A 22,245-nucleotide genomic window follows, 5' to 3' on the forward strand; every position below is an offset into this window, starting at 1 on the left:
GGGTTATCTACGGCTGGAAATAAAGGTTAGGACTAGGTGCGGATCAGCTTCAGGGATTAGGGGGATGCACTTTTTGGGGTTTTGAAAAATTGAAATAGCTTTTTGGGTAAATTTCTCATACGATTTGTAATGGGTGTAACTTAAGATGTAGGTGATGGATATTAGTGAGATTTTGACGGGTGTGGAGGTTAGAACGTGAGGTAATGAGTGGTTTCTTTTTTTTGGGTAATAGCTTTAACATTCATTCCTCATGCATTCGTAGTTGAAATTTCACCATTCTTGATAAAGTTACATTTGATCAGATTAAAAGTTCAAAAACACAAACCGTTTTAGATGTAAAGTTGAGGGATGTAAAATGATTTTTAGCTCAAACATAAATGAGGATAAAAAATAAAAAATAAAACTAAGAACTATTAAACTAATATAATTAACTAATTTTGAAGAATTTAGTCCAGCATAATTGGAAATTAATATGCAAAATCCAAAATTTGGAAAATGAACTCAGAAAATGAGGCTTTGCCATATAAAACAACTAGTACAGAGTTCTTTGGGGGAAAACAAGGACCGAGTCATGTTCCAAGTTATTTCTAAAAACAAAAATTCTACCGCAACTTGAGGTCACATCTCCACGTGTGACTAGTGGTTTTTTAGCCGTAAACACAAATTTCCTAACCCCTATATAAACATATGTGATGTTTAGAGAAAATGTGGTAAGGTTAATACCGAAGTGGATATCCGTGGAGCGAAATAACTTTTTGATATTTAAAGATCACAAATCTTTGAATATAAAATTTTTTCCAACATCCATTGCCTCCAATTTGACTTCTTTTCTTCTTATCACCACCTAAACTCGACCTTATGGCTGTCCTATGTCCTTTACACAAAAATAATTATACTATGGCTGTCATCACCCTTTTTTTCTTTCATCTCATTTATAACTCTGCTACAGTAGCAACCAATATCAATGGTGGCTTCAGCGCTCATCTTATCCAAAAAAATTCTCCAAATTCACCATTGCACCAACACAAAAACAACAAATTTTTTCGACGGTTGATGGGTCCAGACACGCCAGGATCACCAATGCAATTCGATGCAGGTAGTGGCTCACATATTATGAAGTTCTCAATGGGAACCCCGCTCTTCGATATTTATGCAATTGTTGATACAGGCAGCGATCTACTATGGACGCAATGCCAGCCTTGTCAAGGTTGCTACAAGAGCAACTTTGGCGTTTTTGACCCGAGAAAATCCTCAACTCATAAGAACATTACTTGTCGGTCAAGAGACTGTAGACTCCTCGACTCGTTATATGTATATGACTATTGTATACAAAAACCTACGGGAAATTGTGTTTATAGCTACGAGTATCTAGACGGGACAGGCTCAATGGGTCTATTGGGTAAAGAAACAGTTACCTTGACATCCACTACAGGTAAAGTTGTAGCCCTAAAAGATATTATTTTTGGGTGTGGGTATCAAAACAATGAATCTATTTCAAGTGGAAATATAATGGGAATGATTGGGCTTGGACGTGGGCCATTATCATTGATTTCTCAAATTTCTCCCTATGTTGGAGGCAAAAGATTCTCTTATTGCTTGGTGCAAGATCCCAAAATCCAAAGCAAGATCTATTTCGGGAATGGGAGTGAAGTTTTGGGTGAAGGAGTGGTGACAACCCCTATGGTCGATATTGAACCAAACGAGAATAGTTATCTTGTCACAGTATTAGGAATTACCATCGAAAATGAGTTTCTTTCTTTTAACTCAACTGGGACATTACTCAATAAAGGTAACATGAATGTCGATAGCGGTACATCTACGTCACGTTTACCACAAGACTTTTTTGACCGGATGGTGTCTCAGCTAAAAAAGGTAGTTAAATTGGAGTCATTCATATATACCAAGGATATGATGAGTCTCCTTTGCTTTAACTCCACGACGCCTCCAAAATTAACACCAATGGTTTTCCATTTTGAGGGTGGTAGCAAACTGCCGGTGGCGATGGACGAATTATTTTCTGAAGAAATGCCTGGGGCATTTTGCTTAGGAATTTCAAACATAACTAATGGGCATCAAGGTTATTTCGGAGGTTCTCTACAGACAAATCTCTTGATTGGTTTTGACTCTGATAAAAAAGTGATATCCTTCAAGCCAACTAATTGCGCAGACTTTAACAAAAACTAATTGCCTGAACTACTAGGTGGTGGTATAAATTTTGTATTTTCTTTTTCTCCTTTTCTCCACTTGGCTATTTGTATTTACTTTGGATTATGAATTTTTCCTTTGTAGACTAAAAACATGGGTGGCGTTTTATTTTCAAGAATTCGGCACATTGCTCTTTTGATAGGCCAAAAGTGGCAATCAATTTAAACCCTCTTTGCATGTGTAGTCATAGTATAGTTGGGAAGCAAGAATTGTTCTACGCTAAGGATCAAGGGATTATCTTTATTTTATACAATCTACAAAACAAAAACACATTAAAAAACCTTAGCACAAAAAACTATAGAAAACCAGACAAGTAAAAAGGGGGATTTGGGATGATATTGACGAAAATAAAAGAAGCAAAGAAAAGAAGAATACGAATTAGGGTTTAGACAATGATGATGAAGAGCTAGGGTCCGGTTAGATCCCCTAAGTTTATTTACTATATCATGCGAAAGAAATCTGTTCATACCATATGCATATTAGGCATAAACACTGGAATCATAAGGCCAAATGGCCACTGGAAGAAACTTGGGCCCTAGCTCTACAAGATAGGCCCAAACACATATGCTAGCCTCACATTCCTAACTTTATATAGTAGGCCACACATAGGTCCACATAGAAAATAAAGGGTGACATGCCTAAACCTACACTATATAGACATGCATGTCCTCTCATTCAAGGTAAGCCTCAATTATTCACTCAATCATACCTTCTCTAAATTATTGCATGTATCTGACTTAGGCATCAGAGAGTCTAATGCTTGCAACCCCGGTCTTCCCTCTGACAGATGTTCATGATTGACAAGGAGGGGCCCTCAATGGAAAACACCCTCACAGCTCGCCGAAATATTCTCTGAGCTCATCAGCAACTTATTTTGCTGCCACAACAACTTTCATTTTCCATGGCCTTGGATTCATCTCCTTCACTCCTATCTCGGCCCAACATCATAATCAAGCTAATTTTTGCTTTGGGGCTGGGGTTTAGAGAATTTTTTAGGAGAGAAAAAACAGATCTCAGATTCTTTCTCTCATCCACCGCTAGCTACCAATCACCGCCGTGACTCACCTCTACCAACAATCGAACTCACCAGCCTCTGACGAGTTAGTTCTAGCCTCCATGTCCTTCGGCAACATTGGAAAGTGGTACACGCACCGGCATAGCGCTACCAGATATTGATTTGGACACCCAAACTTTCCTAGGCACCCATCTCTCTCGTGCACCCATCACCCATCCAAGTCAGATTTGCAACACCTCCATCCTCTGGGTAATCGTTATTTTGATCCCATGACTTCCCTGTCCCTGTAAGTCTCATGATTTTTGGGTTCGCAATTAAGGGAGAGAAACAGATCTCAGATTTCCTCTTTCCCTGCTCGACAAATTCTGATCAACCCCAATTGTAACTTTCTCTTGGTTCAACATTACAACATTTCTTTGGGTTCAAATGCCAAAACTAGATATAGGGTCTGTGAAAGTATATGATGAGAATCTCAATGTTCATCTTCTTGCTCCAGCCGTGATACATCACCAAGTGGACAAACTAGTTTTTGATACCGACACCTACAATCTCTCAGTGTCGACACTTGCTGGCTTTAAAAAAAAAAAAAAAAACTGACGAGAGGTTCTACGCTAGGCACCTAATACAGCTGTCGTGATATAACACAAACTCCACACTGGTTCTGGTACTATTGTTGTCCTCTCAGTCGACTTCTTAAGACCCATCCCGGCACCTACTCTCGGTGACGCACAAGGACACCCATACTCTCGCTAACAAGCATCTCTCTCTCGCTCTTACAAGCCTACTCCTGGCGACCCCAACATGGCATCTCTCGGTAGTCAAAATATAACAAGAAACAAGAGACAATTTTGGCTGAATTACTTTTTGATATCTCATTCACCTTACAAGAAGGAATTATATACAAATTACAATTGTGCCTAATAAGACAAGTACTACTCCTAAGGCAAGTAGTAAATCTAATAATACTACATATATTACAGAATATTACAGATCACATAATATTACAGAATATCTACATAAATAAGGTAAGTATGACTCACGCCAACACTCCCCCTCAAGTTGGCGCATACAGATCACGAATGCCCAACTTGCCAAGTGAGTCATGAAATGCCTTGCTCGATACTGCTTTCGTGAGAACATCAGCTAACTGTTCTTCTGAGTGGACAAACGGAAAAGAGATAAGCTTAGCATCAAGCTTCTCTTTAATGAAATGTCTGTCAACCTCAACATGCTTAGTTCTGTCATGTTGAACTGGGTTGTGAGCAATATCCACCGCTGCCTTATTATCACAATACAAATCCATGGCTCATTTGGGTTTAAATCCTAAATCACGAAGTAAATTTCTCAACCAAAGTAATTCACAAACTCCATGAGCCATACCTCTATACTCTGCTTCAGCACTTGACCTTGCCGCAACCTTTTGTTTCTTACTTCTCCAAGTAACAAGATTACCACCTACAAAAGTGAAGTAACCAGAAGTGGATTTTCTATCTGTAACACAACCTGCCCAATCTGCATCTGTATAACCACTAACATCCAAATGATTATGCTTTGAAAACATCAAGCCTTTTCCAGGCGCAGACTTTAAATACCTCAGAATACGGATCACAGCTTCCATATGAGTTTCACTTGGATTATGCATGAATTGACTCACAACACTAACTGCATATGCAATGTCTGGCCGAGTATGTGAGAGATAAATTAATCTACCAACTAATCTTTGATAGCGAGCTTTCTCTGTAAGAGTTTGATTAGGGTACTCAGCTAGTTTATGATTCTGCCCAATAAGAGTATCAGCAGGTCTACACCCTAGCATTCCTGTCTCTGTCAACAAATCAAGCACATATTTTCTCTGGCACAAGAAAATTCCTAAACTCCCCCTGGCGACCTCAATCCCCAAAAAATATTTAAGAGAACCAAGATCTTTCATCTCAAACTCTGATGCAAGCAGATCTTTTAATCTTTCAACCTCCTCTGAATTATCACCAGTAATTATCATATCATCAACATAAATAATCAAGGCAGTTAATTTACCTTCACTGCGTTTCAAAAATAATGTATGGTCAGAGTTGCTCTGCTTGTACCCAAACCGACGCATAGCTTGAGAGAATCTTCCAAACCAAGCTCGTGGTGATTGTTTGAGTCCATACAAGGACTTATTTAACTTACACACAAATCTACCTCTTGTGCTTGCCTCATATCCTGGTGGTAGATCCATATAGACTTCTTCAGATAGCTCTCCATAAAGAAAGGCATTCTTTACATCAAACTGTTGCAAATGCCAATCTAGATTAGCTGCTAGAGACATCAACACTCGAACAGTATTAATCTTTGCTACTGGAGCAAAGGTTTCCTCGTAATCCACGCCATATGTTTGAGTATATCCCTTTGCAACAAGTCTTGCCTTATACCTGTTCACTGAACCATCTGCATTGTGTTTGATAGTAAACACCCATCTACATCCAACAACTCTCTTTCCTTGTGGAGGTGACACCAACTCCCAAGTATTATTCTTCTCCAATGCCTCCATCTCTTCATTCATCGCTTGAGACCATTTGGGATCCTTGAGAGCATCTTGCACTTTACTGGGAACACATACAGGGGATATTTGATTCACAAAAGAAGCATGGGATTTGGATAACCGGTGGGTGGATACAAAGTTAGCTATGGCATACTTAGACTTAACATCTAAACTTGGCTCATATTGACGAGGTGGTTTACCACGGGTGGACCTAGGAGGCAAAACATACACACTATCACAATTATCAGAGTTAGAAGAAACACCACTAACCTCAAGATTGGGACGCTCCTCAGGGATTGATTGACAAAGGTTATCTGTATCTAAGAGGGGTGGAGGAGCTTCGCCTTCTTGAACTGCTAAATTTTGGATGTCGTGTTCGCTGGCATTCTCAGATGAAGATTGAACAGGGGAGACCACTGATGGAGAGGGAGAGACTGAGTGATTAGGAGCTTCTTCTTGAAGGGTAGACGATTCGACAATTGTATTTTTTGGTTCGGAACTTGCAACGCTCTGTTCGGCAGTTGCATGATGAAGGGTAGACGATTCAGTAATTGCCTTTTCTGTTTCTGCAGGAGTGTCATTGGCTTCAATTGGCTGAATTTTAATCCCACAAGACTTCTCTTCCAAAAAAGTGTGTTTCTCCCCCTGAAGTGAAGGATTGATGGGAGAAAAATAACATGCATCCTCATAAAAGGTGACATCCATGGTAACAAAAACTTTCTGTGTAGGAGGATGAAAACACTTGTAGCCCTTCTGATGAACACCATAGCCCACAAATACACACTTTAATGCCCTGGCATCGAGTTTGGACCGTTGATTCTTAGGAACATGGACGAACACAACACACCCAAAGACACTCCTGCTGATTATTTCCCTGGTGAGGAGGTCCTGAAAAATCACATACAAAGGAAAAAATGTTACAGAACACCGAGATTGAGTATTAAGCTGAGGCACAGATATAAGATGATGAGAGAGATCAGGGACATAAAGAACATCATGTAGTGTCAGAGAAGGGGTGAGACGAACAGACTCTATTCCTAAAACAGGAAAAGAATCACCCTTGGCATTGACAACAGAGGAAATAGAGGGTGGATTGAGTAAAAGAAAGAAACTACGATCATAGGTCATATGGTTAGATGCTCCAGAATCAATTATCCAAGTATTGCCACCAGTAAAGCCAGAAATTTTTAAAGCAACTCCAATCTTACCATTACCACTGCAACTTACGGATGCGGTATCCTTACCAGCAAAGTTGGTGTGATCTGATTTTGTCACCGCATAGTAATCTTGGTCTTGAACAAGACGACCAGCAGCCTTTCCCTTAGGTTTGTTGTCCTGAGGTCGTGGCCTATCAAAGTAGCCTGCTGGAAAACCAACCAACCTGTAACAGTTTGCTTTGATGTAGCCTGGATTATTGCAGTAGTTACAAGTCAGACTTGAGGAGAACACGGGGGAAGAAGGAGCTTTCACCATGGTGAATATGCAGCGGAAGGAAAAACAACAAAGTACTTGGAAATATAAGAAGGCAACGGTGATGAAAGGATCAAAGGACAACGAACAAATCCAAGCACAAAGAACAAGAGTCAAGGATCAAAGAGTCCAGGATCGGATCTCTGCTCTGATACCAAGTCAAAATATAACAAGAAACAAGAGACAATTTTGGCTGAATTACTTTTTGATATCTCATTCACCTTACAAGAAGGAATTATATACAAATTACAATTGTGCCTAATAAGACAAGTACTACTCCTAAGGCAAGTAGTAAATCTAATAATACTACATATATTACAGAATATTACAGATCACATAATATTACAGAATATCTACATAAATAAGGTAAGTATGACTCACACCAACATCGGTGACTCTCACTCACTCTCGCTGACACCTCTTGGTGAATTTCCGTCGGGTCCTTGTCGACACCACAATCACCATTTGGGTTTCTGCCGACACCTACAATCTCTCGGTGACCCAACCTCTCAGTGTCGACACTTTCTGGTAAAAAAAAAAAGAAAAAGAAAGAGAAGGCAATCTGCTTTGGGCACCCAGGAGGTCTGTTTAGACACCCAGCCTATCAGTGACCCTCATCAGTAGCTTCATCAGCTAGTCTAGGAAGCAACTCCACTTCCTGGCAGCTATCTGTCATGGCCTTGGCCATTACCTCTGCTCTTTCAGGCTTCCCAACCAAACCATATTTGGAGAGAAAACTTCAACTTGACACCTCACACAAGTATATTAATTATTGAAAAGGAGATTACTTGATGTCACGTCCATTTCTACATCCTACCATACTTATAAATGTTATTGGCAAATGAAATTGGAGTTGACTTATCTCTCTTAATCAGCACACATATATAGCCCCTTAGTACATGTTCTATGATCAATACACATGATCTACTATAGTTGAAAATTCATTGCCGCATTAATTGTCAAATAGTTGTTTCACATACAAACTAGCTAGATTGTCAGTCATTTGCCTCCTCCAAACATTCATGCCTGCAATTATGCATCAATATCAAGCTCTACATAGCTTTGCTATGCGTTTGCTATTATTCTTCATTGATGATTATATTTGTTCTTAATCAGATGTGCATGTCACATATTCACTTAAGCCATTTCAATTTTTAAGCTCAATATGCCATGACCAAAACATTGATCAGTTCTCACTTTTGGCTTCACGCAATTCGATTAATGTCATGAAGTCATAATTATACTATGCTTCAACGCATTTACATAAAATCTCAATCACATACATTCATATGAATAAGTTACTAATCACTTATTTATTTGAGAAGGTATTGTCATCCCACCGGCACTTGCTATCCCATGGAGTCTTAACCATGGATAGTTTCAATATTTCTACAATATTTTTACTACTTATGAACGCTACACTTTTTCAATTTGAGTTAATATCATGCTTTACATGCTTCATTGATTACTACAATCTAAGCATATTAGCAGACTTTTGTTAGCATGTATGTTATGCCAAAGGTTAATGACATGCTTTAAATGTCTCTGTGATCATTAAGCATGCTTACTAAATGCAAATTGTTACTAGCATTACCACTAGAAGTACATGCTAACACAAATGCCATGCTCTAATTTAATTGCAAACCAATTAAATTGCTACACACACATATATGTATATGAGACACTCATTACATGACTATGACATGGATCAATAGTTGTGATCATTACGGGCTTAGATTTGTGTGGATTACGACTCGCTTGGGTAACAAGCATAGCCACGACTTGTTTGGGCCATGCCCACATGCTCAATGCCTATCCGCTCACTCAAACCCAACTTGCTCAAACACAATCCGCCTACAGGTTCTAACATGCCCAATTAATAGTTCAAACACTATTATGCACACAAAGCTTACACATTGAGTTATACTTGACACTCATCAAATTTTAATTGAAATGTTGAAAGTAGTCTGCTGGGACCCTTCCGCCGGATGCGCACCACTTTCCCCGCTACCTGACCGGGCACCTCCCGCTGGAGCGGCCACGCCGTCTCTCTCCGTGGGGGTACTCTTGGCTGGCGGCGCATCGGGCTGCGACGCTTTGGCGAAGTCGATGGCACCCTTCCGCTTCAGCATATCTATGTTTGCCAGGGCCCCGGCCTTCGCCGACTCGGTCATCGCCTTCTTAAACTCCGCAGACCGCTTGAATGCCTCGACAGCGGCTGCCGCAGCGGTATTCCCTTCAGCTCTCAGACGAGCAACTTCACCTTCTAACCGCTTCAACTCCGTCACCCTGGCGGCGGACTCCCGCTGTACGATAATAAGTTTTTTGTCCTTGGCGGCAATCCGCTCCTCCAGCAACGCAACGTCCCGCTCCAACTTGGAGACGCGGTCATTCCTCTCCAAGTCACGCTCGATGGCCACGCGAAGCTTACCGCGGGCATCGGTAAGGTCACACTCTGCCTTAGCCAGGCGCCGCTCTGCCTCTGCCAGCTTCTCCTTCTCCTCCGCCAACTCCCTCTGGAGACCTTGAATTTCCTCCCGCAGCTCCCCCTCGACCATGGGCTGCTTCGACGCCGCCACAAACATGTCGTGCAGTCCCGCAGATATTTGCTCAAACGCCAGGTTGAAGGGCGATTGGTCAATTGCTGTCGGGCGTGAGATACCCGCTAGGCCGCCGAACCCTAGCCGTTCGCATAGGTGGAAGAGAAATTCCCGCTCCCCATCTGTCATGAACGGTGCGTACTCGGCAAACGAGTCTAGCTCGCTGGCGACGGGCTCTTCTCCCTCCCCCACAACAGTCTTCGACGGAGCTCCTCGAGCCCTCTTCTGTCGGCGCGAGCCGATCACCTCCACGTCCTCCCCCTCTTCCTCGTCAGGGGAGTCGGCCTGCCGACGTTTTCTCTCCGGCGCCCTCTGGTTCCCGGCGGCAGTCTTCGTCACCCTCACCGGCGGTTCCTCCCTTGCTGCAATGACAGTATCCACCGGCGGCACCACCTTCTCCTTTTGTGGGCCACGCCTGTTGGCGGGCATCCGATCTTTCTGCTGCCCAGCCGCAGCGCCTCCCTTCTTCCCGCCAGCCATTGGGACCCCCGCCTGCACTACCGGCAGGCCATCCTCACCAAGATTGGAGTGGTGCGGCATTGGCAGCACTACCGGAACCTCCGACTGGCTCAGCGCCAGTGTCTCGGGGTTCACCAGCGTCTGTTGGGCCGCCAGGCCCTCGGCGTACATGGTCTCCAGAAAATTGTCCACCTCGACGCGGTCCATTGCTTTTTCGAAAGCGTCGCGGCTCGACTTATTTCCTGGCGGAGTTTCTGGGAAAATATACATAAGCCAGTCAGTCTCGGCTACTTATTACAAAGGAAACATCGGTCTGACGGAAATTTCTTACCAACGGAGCGAGTAAGTTTCTGGTCGACTAGCAACTCCCAGCCAGTCAGAAGTCTAAAGTCCAGCAGGTTACGGTTCCGCCAACAGCCTCTGATACGAGCAATGCGACACTCCTCCTCCCGCGTTAGGTTGTACCGCAGTCCCGCTGCACAAACACAAGTGGATTAGTAAGAATACAAAGCCTTCAAGATAAAAACCCCGCCGGCTACCGCCAGCGGAAAATGGTCACCAACCTCGGATAGGTTGGAATTCCGACTTAATCCTAAACGTCGACCCTTCTTCGTTCGCTCCAGCCTGGTACTCCCATCCCTCCGTGGCGACACAGAAGGTCCCCCGCCAATAGGACATTGAATCCCTTACGTTTTCTATCAGCTTCGGTGCTCCCTGACGGCGGCTCAGGTTCACTTGCCCTCTGCAACCCTGGCGCTTCACGTACACCAGCTCGTAGAAGTGAAGCACTTCCTCCACGGTAGGCCCCTCGCACCCGGACAACCGCCACAAGGAGTTCATCGCCAGCAGCAGACGCCACATGTTGGGACAAACCTGACCGAACGCAAGGCCGAATTCACACACCAGGATTTGCAGATTCGGCACCAGCGGTAATGTCACTCCTTGGCGGAGTATCGCTTCGTGAACGGCCGCAAATCCCACCGGGAGAATTGACGCCTTATCATCCGCAGTCGGCGGGCGCAGCTTCACAGAGCCCGGCAGCCGGAACGTCAGCTTCATCTTGCTAACAGCGGCGAGAGTCATCCGCCCTCCCGCCTCGTCGACGGGGGTGCCATCCCGGAGGAACCACGCGGACTCAGCGTCCTCCCCCGCTGTTTCCTCATCCCCAACGGATCCGCTGGCGGCACTGTTGCTCGCCAAGCGCTCGTCGCGCCTAGCTTTGGCCGCCGCCACCTCACCCGCCTTAGAGCTCTCCGGACGTGACGTACGACCCATAGCTATTGCCCAAGGTATGGTCTGTAGCGGCTCAACCTCTAGCGGTTCCGGCAGTGAGGTTCCTGCATGGGCAGACGGACGCAACGAGTCAATAAATATCCTATCCGCCGCGCTGAACGACACGTCAGACCCGGAATCCTCACTGCTCGATATCTCTATGACGTTAGCCATCCCAAACCCTAAAACCCACACCAGTTAGCACAAGCACAGATCTAGCCTATTCTTACATCAGTTATCGACAAGAACATCAGTCACAGTTTACCCAGAAATCACAAAAACAGGAACAAATAACCAACAAACACTGAACCCAGATTCGACCATCTAGCAAACCCAGAAATCCCAACTGTCAAAAACACCAAAACCCATCCCCCAAAGCCCACTTTACACACTCAGAACACCCCAAATTCACAAAACCCAGAAAACTGACAACAACAAGTACATAGAAATTCAATGGAACAGGGATAAGATTCAGAGAACCAACCTTACTGATGAAACCTTTGCTGTGATTGCAAGCGCTTGTCCTCACCAATAGAAACCTCGTTCCCAAGACCCGGTGACTCCACAGCTTTCGCCCCGCAGGACTCTATTCGCAAATCGCAGAGAGCTTGAAGACGACGACTCGGGTTTGAAGTTTTCACAAAGTGTCAAATCTCGCTAAGGTTCCCCCCCTTTTATGTCAACATCAACGCGTTCTAGGCCGTCCGCTAAAATACTACATCACACACCAGCCGTACACGTGTCACCACTTTTCACTTACTCTCCGGATTAACCGAGGCGTCGCCTCGGTTACGAAATCCATCATTACTATCATTAATGGCGAGAAGACGGCTACGCTTAGGGGACAGGCCTGCGCACGCTAACCCTCTACGGGTTCAACACGTGTCAACCACCACCGGACGAAGCGTCTGGTGGGAGCAACCATTTGGGAAGAGTTCCCCAATCGTCCGAAGTCTCCGCTGAGCGAAACCCCGCCAGCGGAATTTTTCCCTTGTCATCTGCCAAGTGACGAAGTTTCCGCTGAGCGAAACCCCGCCAGCGGAACTTCTCACTTGTCGTCTGCCAAGTGACGAAGTTTCCGCTGAGCGAAACCCCGCCAGCGGAACTTCTCACTTGTCGTCTGCCAAGTGACGAAGTCTCCGCTGAGCGAAACCCCGCCAGCGGAACTTCTCACTTGTCCTCTGCCAAGTGACGAAGTCTCCGCTGAGCGAAACCCCGCCAGCGGAACTTCTCACTTGTCGTCTGCCAAGTGACGAAGTCTCTGCTGAGCGAAACCCCGCCAGCGGAACTTCTCACTTGTCCTCTGCCAAGTGACGAAGTCTCCGCTGAGCGAAACCCCGCCAGCGGAACTTCTCACTTGTCGTCTGCCAAGTGACGAAGTTTCCGCTGAGCGAAACCCCGCCAGCGGAACTTCTCACTTGTCGTCTGCCAAGTGACGAAGTTTCCGCTGAGCGAAACCCCGCCAGCGGAACTTCTCACTTGTCGTCTGCCAAGTGACGAAGTCTCCGCTGAGCGAAACCCCGCCAGCGGAACTTCTCACTTGTCCTCTGCCAAGTGACGAAGTCTCCGCTGAGCGAAACCCCGCCAGCGGAACTTCTCACTTGTCGTCTTCCAAGTGACGAAGTTTCCGCTGAGCGAAACCCCGCCAGCGGAACTTCTCACTTGTCGTCTGCCAAGTGACGAAGTCTCTGCTGAGCGAAACCCCGCCAGCGGAACTTCTCACTTGTCCTCTGCCAAGTGACGAAGTCTCCGCTGAGCGAAACCCCGCCAGCGGAACTTCTCACTTGTCGTCTGCCAAGTGACGAAGTTTCCGCTGAGCGAAACCCCGCCAGCGGAACTTCTCACTTGTCGTCTGCCAAGTGACGAAGTCTCCGCTGAGCGAAACCCCGCCAGCGGAACTTCTCACTTGTCCTCGGCCAAGTGACGAAGTCTCCGCTGAGCGAAACCCCGCCAGCGGAACTTCTCACTTGTCATCCGCCAAGTGACGGAGTCTCCGCTGAGCGAAACCCCGCCAGCGGAACTTCTCCCTTGCTATCCTGCAAGCTGGGCATCTTCCGCTATGAACCTCTAGCGGAACCTCCTTTTCAGCTTGCTAGCTGCGTATGTTGTTCAGCACTATCGCTCTACAAAATACCGCTAGGCATGCCTACCGGACGCTGCTTTCTACTGCATTTAGCGGGGGGATATCCGCCAAACGGCGAATCCCGAGGCCACGCTTCACTCTGACAACGACCGCCACGCGGCGTTATCGTCAGACCGTCCCTACGGGACACGAGGACTTGTCAACAGTCTACGACGGCCCTGATCAGGCACGTTGACCCCCGTCATTTGGGTCCTAAAGCTTGGGCTCGCTACCCAACACCCTCTGCTCCGTGCAGCTCCCCCTCAACAAACAATTTTCCGACCATCCGGAGGTCTATCTTAGCCGGGGAGTGGGGGACTCCCTGGGGGGCCTAGCAGGGGCCCACCCGAAAGGGTATAAAGCGTTTGCTCAGTAAAACCAACGGTTGACAACGCACTGACGCTAATTATGCTCTTGCAAGTCTAGCGGAAGAAAACGCTTCAAACCGCCGAACAACTCCCCAACCAAGATTGCCCTCCTTGACTGGGGACTTGGGGGACTTGTACATACATGTACATTTGCAAGCATAATTAGCTCTAATGGGCTACGCTCATTCTACCGCCAAAGGTACTAATTCCAACCAAAGGAATGACATGCAGACACACCGCCAGGCGGGCTACAGCCCCAACGTCGGACCACCTCTAGATTGCCGCCGACGCACCGCCACGCGCCGCGCCAAGATGGCATCAGAAGCTTCTGAAACTGGGAACTGAAGCATATCAGTCCCACATCGAAAACAAAGAGAAGATCAACCTCTTCATCACCTATAAAAGGTCCTCTCCTCTCTCCTCATTAATTACGCATTCAATACTTACCTACTGTTACTTTGTCAACATAAATACATTGACTAACTTAGGCATCGGAGAGTTGAAGACCGCCCAACGCGGTCTCCCTCTGACGCCCTTTGTATTTTACTTGACAGGTAGCGGAGGCTTTGAGAACGTCACAAGTATCGATCCGCCCACCGGATCAGCGTTAACAAAGGTTCAGCTACCGCCGAACTTTTAGACATTAACACACATATATGTATATGAGACACTCATTACATGACTATGACATGGATCAATAGTTGTGATCATTACGGGCTTAGATTTGTGTGGATTACGACTCGCTTGGGTAACAAGCATAGCCACGACTTGTTTGGGCCATGCCCACATGCTCAATGCCTATCCGCTCACTCAAACCCAACTTGCTCAAACACAATCCGCCTACAGGTTCTAACATGCCCAATTAATAGTTCAAACACTATTATGCACACAAAGCTTACACATTGAGTTATACTTGACACTCATCAAATTTTAATTGAAATGTTGAAAGTAGTATGATGGATATCGTTGCCTAGAGGGGGGGGGAGGGTGAATAGGCTTAGATGGAAGTTATGCTAATTTTAACTTAATTAAAATTACCAAACAACAGTAAGTGGATTATAGACGTCTATCAATTCCCAGATTTAGTATATTTCAAAATTAATCGGGAGGAGAATAACCCACAATCAACAACCACAGTGGAAATAAAGAACTCAGACACAAGAGATTTGCTGACGCAGTAAAATCCTCAAATTAAGGTAAACAACTGCTGGCCTTAACTCTTAAAGGCCAAATGAAAAGCAATGCACTAAGTGAATACAAACAAGCACATATGGACTTACAACCAACGTGAATAGCTCTGACCTCGGTTATTTCTGACTAGACTCATCTAGAAGGTTGGACAATCACCACCTTGTTGCTTTTCACTTTTTGAACAGCGTCCCTTTGTCTCGTTGAATGAATAACACAATCTTCGGCTATTAAATGTGCTTAGATATGTCACTAACACCCAACTGGCCTCATGGGGGCATGCATTATGGTATGAATGAGATGCAACAAGTAACTTAGTGATTCTCAGTTTAAGCTCTAGGTTTACTGTGCAATGGAAAACTCTCTCAATGAAAAAGGTGCGCTCAAATATTCGGAAGCACCACCCATGAAAATGTTATTTTCCTATGTATGCGCACCACTACTGGCTCTAGAAAATCTAGGATGATTAAAGTTCTAGACCTAATTGAATTCTATTAAGAAAGTACTTTCCCTAAAAGATATTATGCAATAAAAACTTATTTATCCTAATAAAAAGGATATGCATAATTATTCAATTAAAAACAGTTAAGATGCATCCCAACAAATCAGTAAGTGGTAGTCTTGATTACCATAATCACCAAGACGTCCTCCTTTGGAAATTGACGATAAAACTTCATTGACACCACTCATACATGGTCGGATTGAAACAGAGCTATCAATCTTGACAACACATAATCAAGAAATAAAGATGTTATGATATGCAATGAATGATTTACCTTTAAGAGCTTCACAAATATCAGTTGGAGGTCTTGATCTTGTGTTCCAATAGCTTTCCTCTTCACCTCAAACACTGACATAGTTCTAACCTAGGCCTAACACTTCAAACACTAATATAGGGAATGCCAACACATAAAATTCTTATACTAACAATCTCCCTCTTTGACTATACAAAATTTCAATCGCAAGATAAATATGAAATGATTCTAGAGCTAGAATTGCTTATTTGATTCCTTTTTTTTTGTTTTTTCAATAATCAGTCCTGAAATACTTAAGAAATAAATATATCGGTGAAAAGCATAATGTATAAGAGATTTAAAATCAATCTAACAACTATCAACTATGATATGTACAGTAACTTGTCAGTATCGTCAATAACATTCTCTCCGCCCCTCCTTTTTTGTCTAGGAATGGCAAAGGGTAATAACATTCTCAAAAATCAAAAGCACGAGAGAGATATCTGAACAAGCAGGTAGGATTGAACATCCTTTAAAAATCCTCATACTGAGACACTTGCATCCAATGGACCCAGCACGAATTCAAAACTCGCCCTAAATATAAGCTTCAATAAAAGCAAAACTACTCATGAGAATGATAATGAGCAAACAATGAAGCAAGATAACCTCTCTCCAGTGAAATATGGTGAAGGCTTGAAGCAAAGTATTTAGAGGCAATGATTGTAAACTTTTCTCAATTCAATTCATTAATCAAATACATGAGAAATATGTTCATTCTGCTAGAAACAACCTGTTTGAACCCAAACGCGACGAGGTTGGTGCTCTCCTCGTCCACAATATATCGCTCAAAAGGAGTCAGGTCAAAGGACACCCCCGACGACCGCATCCGAACGGTGCTGGCACGCCCGCACAGAAAAGAGACTATTGACCATCTGCAACAAAACTGGAGCCAAACACAACCATTTAGATCCCACCTTAGAAATGGAGTTGGGAAGAAAACACGTTACACGAGTTAAATTAGGATTTTGTTGGAAATCAATAAATGCTTTATCCACTAGAATAAAATGCTGATTCGTAAGAGAATTTTTAGCAATGTTAGCCATTTTTTGAGTCAAATTTTAGCCAAAATAACTAAAAAGTTGTTTTAGCTATCTACTTTAGAAATACGTCTGCATCAATGCTCTCTATTTTAATTAGTTTTGAACTTATATTATTTTTTAAATGAAGATTAAATAGTTTGAATGTATTTATAAATTACATAAAATAATTTAAAATGAATGTTTGAAATTATAGAGAACCTCATTTCTCGCTCTATATTTAGGAGCGAGATAGCTAAAAGTTATAGTGGAGGGCCATCTAGGAGTCTTGTGCAGCTGCTAAAATAGATAAAAAACTAAACATGCTTTCCAAAATAATTAAAAAGTTTAAAAAGAAAGTCTGCTAAGATGCTCTACATATTTCAATTCTAAAATAAATAAAAATTCACATTTTTTATTGATGAATATCAAATTTTGTTCATCAGCTTGGGCCAATAGAGCAGGCCGCAACAAACGGGTCGGGGCGGACCCAACAAAAAACCCATATTCTATCTCGTCGACGTATATATACGTCAACCCAACTAAACCCTAATTTTCACTTCCCACACTGCTCCTCGCTTCTTCAGTCGCCGCTTCTCTCCCTCTGCGAAATTAGGGTTTCATCTCTTCACGATTTCACCGACGATGGTTTGCTCTCACACTTCTCTCCCCCAAAGCCTCTTGATTTCTCATTTCAATTTGCTTCGCTGCTTTTTTTTTTTTTTTTGTGTGTGTGTGTGTGATGTGGAAGCAATCTGAGCTCTTGGTTATGTGGATTCAGGCGGAAGTGGAAGCTGACGTGGCGGCGGCCGGAGTGCCGAAGAAGAGGACGTTCAAGAAGTTCAGCTTCAGAGGAGTGGATTTGGATGCTCTTCTGGACATGTCGACTGATGAGCTCGTTAAGCTCTTCCCTGCTAGGGCTCGGAGAAGGTAACAAGATCATGTATTTGTCTCTCTCTCTGTGTTTATGAATTGAATTTGGTTTCGATTGCGAGTAATCGGAGAGTTTTCGATGAGTTTGTGTAAGATGTGTGGTGCGATTGGTTTTGGTTGTGGACTGATGGAAATGTTTGTCAGGTTTCAGAGGGGATTGAAGAGAAAGCCAATGGCATTGATCAAGAAGCTGCGCAAAGCTGTAAGATTCTTTATCTTGTGTGGGAATTTGTGATTTTGTATTACTTGGTGTTTGTTAAGTTGAATTAGGTGTTTGGATTTAAGTTGTGTTATTCTGGATTGTTTGTTTGTTTCGGATTGGTGAAGAATTTATGTCTAATGTGGCAGAAGTAAACTAGTTGTATGGTGTTTCTTTGGTGTTTGGGATGTTTCAAACAAATGAAAATAGCTACTTTCGTGGCTTGAGTGAATGGGTGAAGGTTGCAAAATGTGTTCGTGTCCCACCAGGAGTTCTCGAGTCGTTCAATTTTTTCACTTGCTTTGTGATTGGATTCTCTAGATTCGTTCAGTAATTCATGCTCTGGATGTGCTTCATTTTGCAAAAATGTTCAATTTGTGTAATGCTTGTTTCCCCCAACCGGTCTCTGGATATTACATCAGTCATCTATGTTACTTTACATTGTTTTATTCATTTGAAGAGTAAAGTTCTGGTACATACAATTTTCCCAAAATTCAGAGTTCCAATCTTGTTATATTTCTTTAAACTAATGTAGGTTGTCATATTATTTGTACAACTGAGTTTCAATCAAGGTTCTCTTAACAAATGGAAGAGTCAGGGGAACTGTTTTTGAGTTATCAACAAAGGATCAAGTTGTTTGACATTTTTGTTTCCGTTGTTCTTCTCTTTGTGTTCTTTGATTCCAATAAGGCAATAAGTGGATTTTACATTAATGGAGTGGGGTGTTCTCACTCAAAGTCTGAACTTTTAAGATGATTATTTGATCCAATCCATCATGGATACTTGCTTTCCCCTAGTTCTTGGGGTATCTGCTAGGGTAATAGTATTGTATATGTTGGTAAAATAGCATGGCATCAAATAGAATTACATTGTTCCCTTTGTTTATATAGAGGAAGGAGCAACTGCGAAATTTTCCTGCATTGCATGGAAGACTGAAAACATTTTGCCAATTGGGCTTTTTTGGTGGTTTTCATTGTTCACTTTTTGAGCTTGGTGATTCGGTTTTATCTGTCTACTCGTGTATCTGTAGGTTATCATGAAATCATTGATGACCTTTTTCTCTTAAAAACCATTATGCATAACTTCTGAAACTTTTTCTTCAAAATGTTTTCTTATTGAAATACCTTGGCCCTTAAAAAGTCTCTGTTGTGTTGATGAATGTATGCAAATTTTTAATCACTGCCTTATTTTTGAGTATCATTGTATTTACTTGGGTTTCCTGTTGATTTGTAATAGAAAAGGGAGGCTCCACCTGGTGAGAAGCCCGAGCCAGTTAGGACTCATCTTCGCAACATGATCATTGTACCTGAAATGATTGGTAGCGTTATTGGAGTCTACAATGGCAAGACCTTCAATCAGGTTGAGATCAAGCCTGAGATGATCAGCCATTATCTTGCTGAGTTCTCTATCAGTTACAAGCCTGTCAAGCACGGAAGGCCTGGTATTGGTGCTACCCACTCTTCCAGGTTCATTCCCCTCAAGTGAAGTTTCTACTTCACTGTTGTTCAGAGAGTTGAGAGGACTTTATTTGAGTATGAATTTGGATTTCCCGTCAGACATTTTTGCTGAAAGTTTTATTATTTTGTAAACAATGACAAAGTTGACTGGTTTGTAGGATCTGATTGAAGTAATTTTTATTGCAATCAAGTTTATGACTTATGAGAGTCTGCTTTTGGGTTATGATTTGGTTTAGCATATATAGTAATGCAGCAATTACTAAAGCATGGTTATTTCAATAATCATCTACCTTGTTGTTGGTGTGTGAAAAGATCCCTATTTGGCTATTTCTGTTTTGATGGTGATGGCTGTGATTCATTTTGATAATCAGGGTTACGAGTGTTTTAGGTATAATGGATATGCTAGTTAACTTGATATGTGATAGTTTGCAGTATTTGCAACTTGACTTTTGATTGAAATTCCAAAAACTCATGTTGGGTTCACTCAGACATGACAATACTAGTCAGGGTCATTACAAATTGTCAAGGGTCATACTATTGTCAAGGTTGAGAATGTTGATGGGCAGATTGCGAATGCTTGTGCTCGCCCTCATAGGTGACTATCAGCATTGAAGGGTCTTCCACGCATCGCTCGACATGTTTCCTTGCTGGGCAGCCTCTCATGCTGCTACATTTATAATATCCCCTACATTAAAACCCTTGATATGGTCAGATCATTTTTTTTCTTAAATCATCAATAGCTAGACTAACAACAATGAGTTTTCCGATGGTACACAAGTTACTGCACATAGGTCTGTGCAGAACCGCATTTAAATCTCAATTAAAGAAACATCATTTTGAATAACACTACATGCAAACTACGAAGTATGGAACGAATTTATTAGAATAATGAGGATGAACCCTAATCCCAATTGGGTCCGGAGACGAACCCTAATTCAAAGCATCTTGGAATAGAGATATTTAAATTAGTACCTAGGATAAGGAGAGCCCTTGATTGGCTTCTGCCCATATTTCCTCCATGAATACTCATCACCAGGAATGTTTGCAACATTCTGACTCACTGCAGGAACCTTGAAAGATCTTCTCACCCTCAGTCTCCTATGAACACAAACAACATTAGTTTGATCTAAATAAAACCAACAACGCCTATTCAAAAACTTTGAATGCAGAATAATAACTGACCTCTTCCTTGAATTAGGACACTTATCATTACTGCCACATTTTACACTGCTGCTTTGCTCTGCACCACTGCTCCTCCTTTCTTGTTGCGAGATCTGATCAGACGACCGTGGCACGCTGCCATTGATTAGTCTGAAGGAGTTGCTGCCATAGTTAGCCACACCACCAGCATCCATGCTCAAACATGATATGAACGACGCTGCGTTTGACAAGGAGGGTGTGGTGCTAGGCTTGTTAAATGCAAGGTTTATGCCGTTGAACTGTTGGGGATGGACTTGAAGTCTATGTAACTGCTGCAAAGGTTTTGGTTTGGCAATTTGGAGAGGAAGCTTGATACTCATATCCAACACTGGGTTTCCTAGAAACACTTTCTGGTTTTGTGTGTGTAGGTTTTGAGGAAAAGTAGCTGGGAGTAATTGGAGGGTTTTGCTTGAAATGTCTGATCCGTAATTAGGGCCATCCAAGAAGAGGCTTTGAGGCAAAGATGAGTCAAGCTTCTTCTTCAACTTTCTGATCCTTCTTCCATGACTCAGAAGAGACACAACTCTCTTGAACTTCACCACAGCCTCCTCAGTCTGCACCCCTAAACTTTTAGACTGAATATCATTTTTGGGTTTGCACAAGAGACTGTTAAGAACTGTATGGCAACTCTCTACTGCTGCTTTGTTAGCTGATTCAACCTCCTCCATGTTCCCCAAACCCCCAAAAACCAGTCTTTAATTCCTAGAAGAAACCCATTGGCCGAAGATAGAAAATCCTAAAAAACCCAGGAAAAAAAATGAAGCAAACAGATAAACTTTCTACCAGTCAATCTCCATACTTCCCCTAAAAGATGGGTATTACTCAAGGTTCAACCTTTTCAATCCAAAAGAAGAAGAAAAACACTTAGAAACTTGGAGCATGTGCAACCCAAGAAATATTTCACGTTTCAGATAAACACCTAGCTAAAGCACATAGCTGATATCCATTTGGGTGGTTTATATGAGCAGAGAGTAAGAAAACCAAAAAGAAGAGAAAATCGTGCACACTTTGGGAAGTGAAAGACAAAGCTGCCTTAAAGGTATGAATGAGAAGAAGACTTTGGCTTGGTTTGGTAACAGTTTAACTGCAAAAGACACAAGTCTCTTTAATCAAAGGAGTTGATATTCCTACGCAAATTTTTGTCATTTTGGTCTCCCTCCCATTGGCCCCATAGCAAAGAATCTTCGCCCTTTTTACACAAAGGGTTTATATATATATCTCTATAAAAGAAAATATGTCTCAGAAAAACCGATTCATATCAAATTTTTCTTACCGTTTCGGATAATAAAAGACCTGCAGGAAAGAGACAATGCTCTGTTCTGAGAGGGAAGAGAAAGAACAGAGCAGCAGAAACAGAGGGCCAAATATGAGAAAGAGTGGGCCCCACTTCCTTGACCCTGATCAGACGCTAAATATCTCATTGACT

At 42.9% G+C, this 22,245-nt stretch overlaps 3 protein-coding genes across 3 annotated transcripts; 2 read left to right on the forward strand and 1 right to left on the reverse strand.

The window, feature by feature from the left end:
* Nucleotides 1-713: 713 nt before the first annotated feature.
* On the forward strand, nt 714-2,371 carry LOC133720034 (aspartic proteinase CDR1-like). The gene has a single exon (XM_062146230.1). It carries the CDS (start codon nt 859-861, stop codon nt 2,182-2,184), a length of 1,326 nt encoding a protein of 441 aa, XP_062002214.1. The 5' UTR covers nt 714-858; the 3' UTR covers nt 2,185-2,371.
* Nucleotides 2,372-17,546: 15,175 nt separating this feature from the next.
* Nucleotides 17,547-19,819, forward strand: LOC133721131 (small ribosomal subunit protein uS19x-like). The gene is made up of 4 exons (XM_062147666.1): nt 17,547-17,678; nt 17,812-17,960; nt 18,108-18,165; nt 19,399-19,819. Exons 1-4 carry the CDS (start codon nt 17,676-17,678, stop codon nt 19,645-19,647), a joined length of 459 nt encoding a protein of 152 aa, XP_062003650.1. The 5' UTR covers nt 17,547-17,675; the 3' UTR covers nt 19,648-19,819.
* A 232-nt stretch (nt 19,820-20,051) lies between these two features.
* LOC133721130 (probable WRKY transcription factor 74) lies at nt 20,052-22,106 on the reverse strand. Its single transcript, XM_062147665.1, has 3 exons — nt 20,802-22,106; nt 20,592-20,717; nt 20,052-20,304 (listed from the first exon to the last, which is right to left on the reverse strand). The coding sequence occupies exons 1-3, from the start codon at nt 21,485-21,487 to the stop codon at nt 20,160-20,162; spliced, it is 957 nt and encodes a 318-aa protein (XP_062003649.1). The 5' UTR covers nt 21,488-22,106; the 3' UTR covers nt 20,052-20,159.
* Nucleotides 22,107-22,245: the final 139 nt, after the last annotated feature.

The sequence above is a fragment of the Rosa rugosa genome, chromosome 7 (assembly GCF_958449725.1).
Source record: "Rosa rugosa chromosome 7, drRosRugo1.1, whole genome shotgun sequence".
Lineage (NCBI taxonomy): Eukaryota > Viridiplantae > Streptophyta > Magnoliopsida > Rosales > Rosaceae > Rosa > Rosa rugosa.

Bases quoted from the DNA above. Each gene is read 5' to 3' on its own strand.
- LOC133720034 (XM_062146230.1), top strand. From the start codon at position 859: ATGGCTGTCCTATGTCCTTTACACAAAAATAATTATACTATGGCTGTC.
- LOC133721131 (XM_062147666.1), top strand. The intron at 17,961-18,107 runs GTAACAAGATCA...AATGTTTGTCAG, and splicing joins CCTGCTAGGGCTCGGAGAAG to GTTTCAGAGGGGATTGAAGA. The intron at 18,166-19,398 runs GTAAGATTCTTT...GATTTGTAATAG, and splicing joins TCAAGAAGCTGCGCAAAGCT to AAAAGGGAGGCTCCACCTGG.
- LOC133721130 (XM_062147665.1), bottom strand. From the start codon at position 21,487: ATGGAGGAGGTTGAATCAGCTAACAAAGCAGCAGTAGAGAGTTGCCAT. The intron at 20,718-20,801 runs GTCAGTTATTAT...TTGTGTTCATAG, and splicing joins TGTCCTAATTCAAGGAAGAG to GAGACTGAGGGTGAGAAGAT. The intron at 20,305-20,591 runs GTACTAATTTAA...GTTTTAATGTAG, and splicing joins AAGGGCTCTCCTTATCCTAG to GGGATATTATAAATGTAGCA.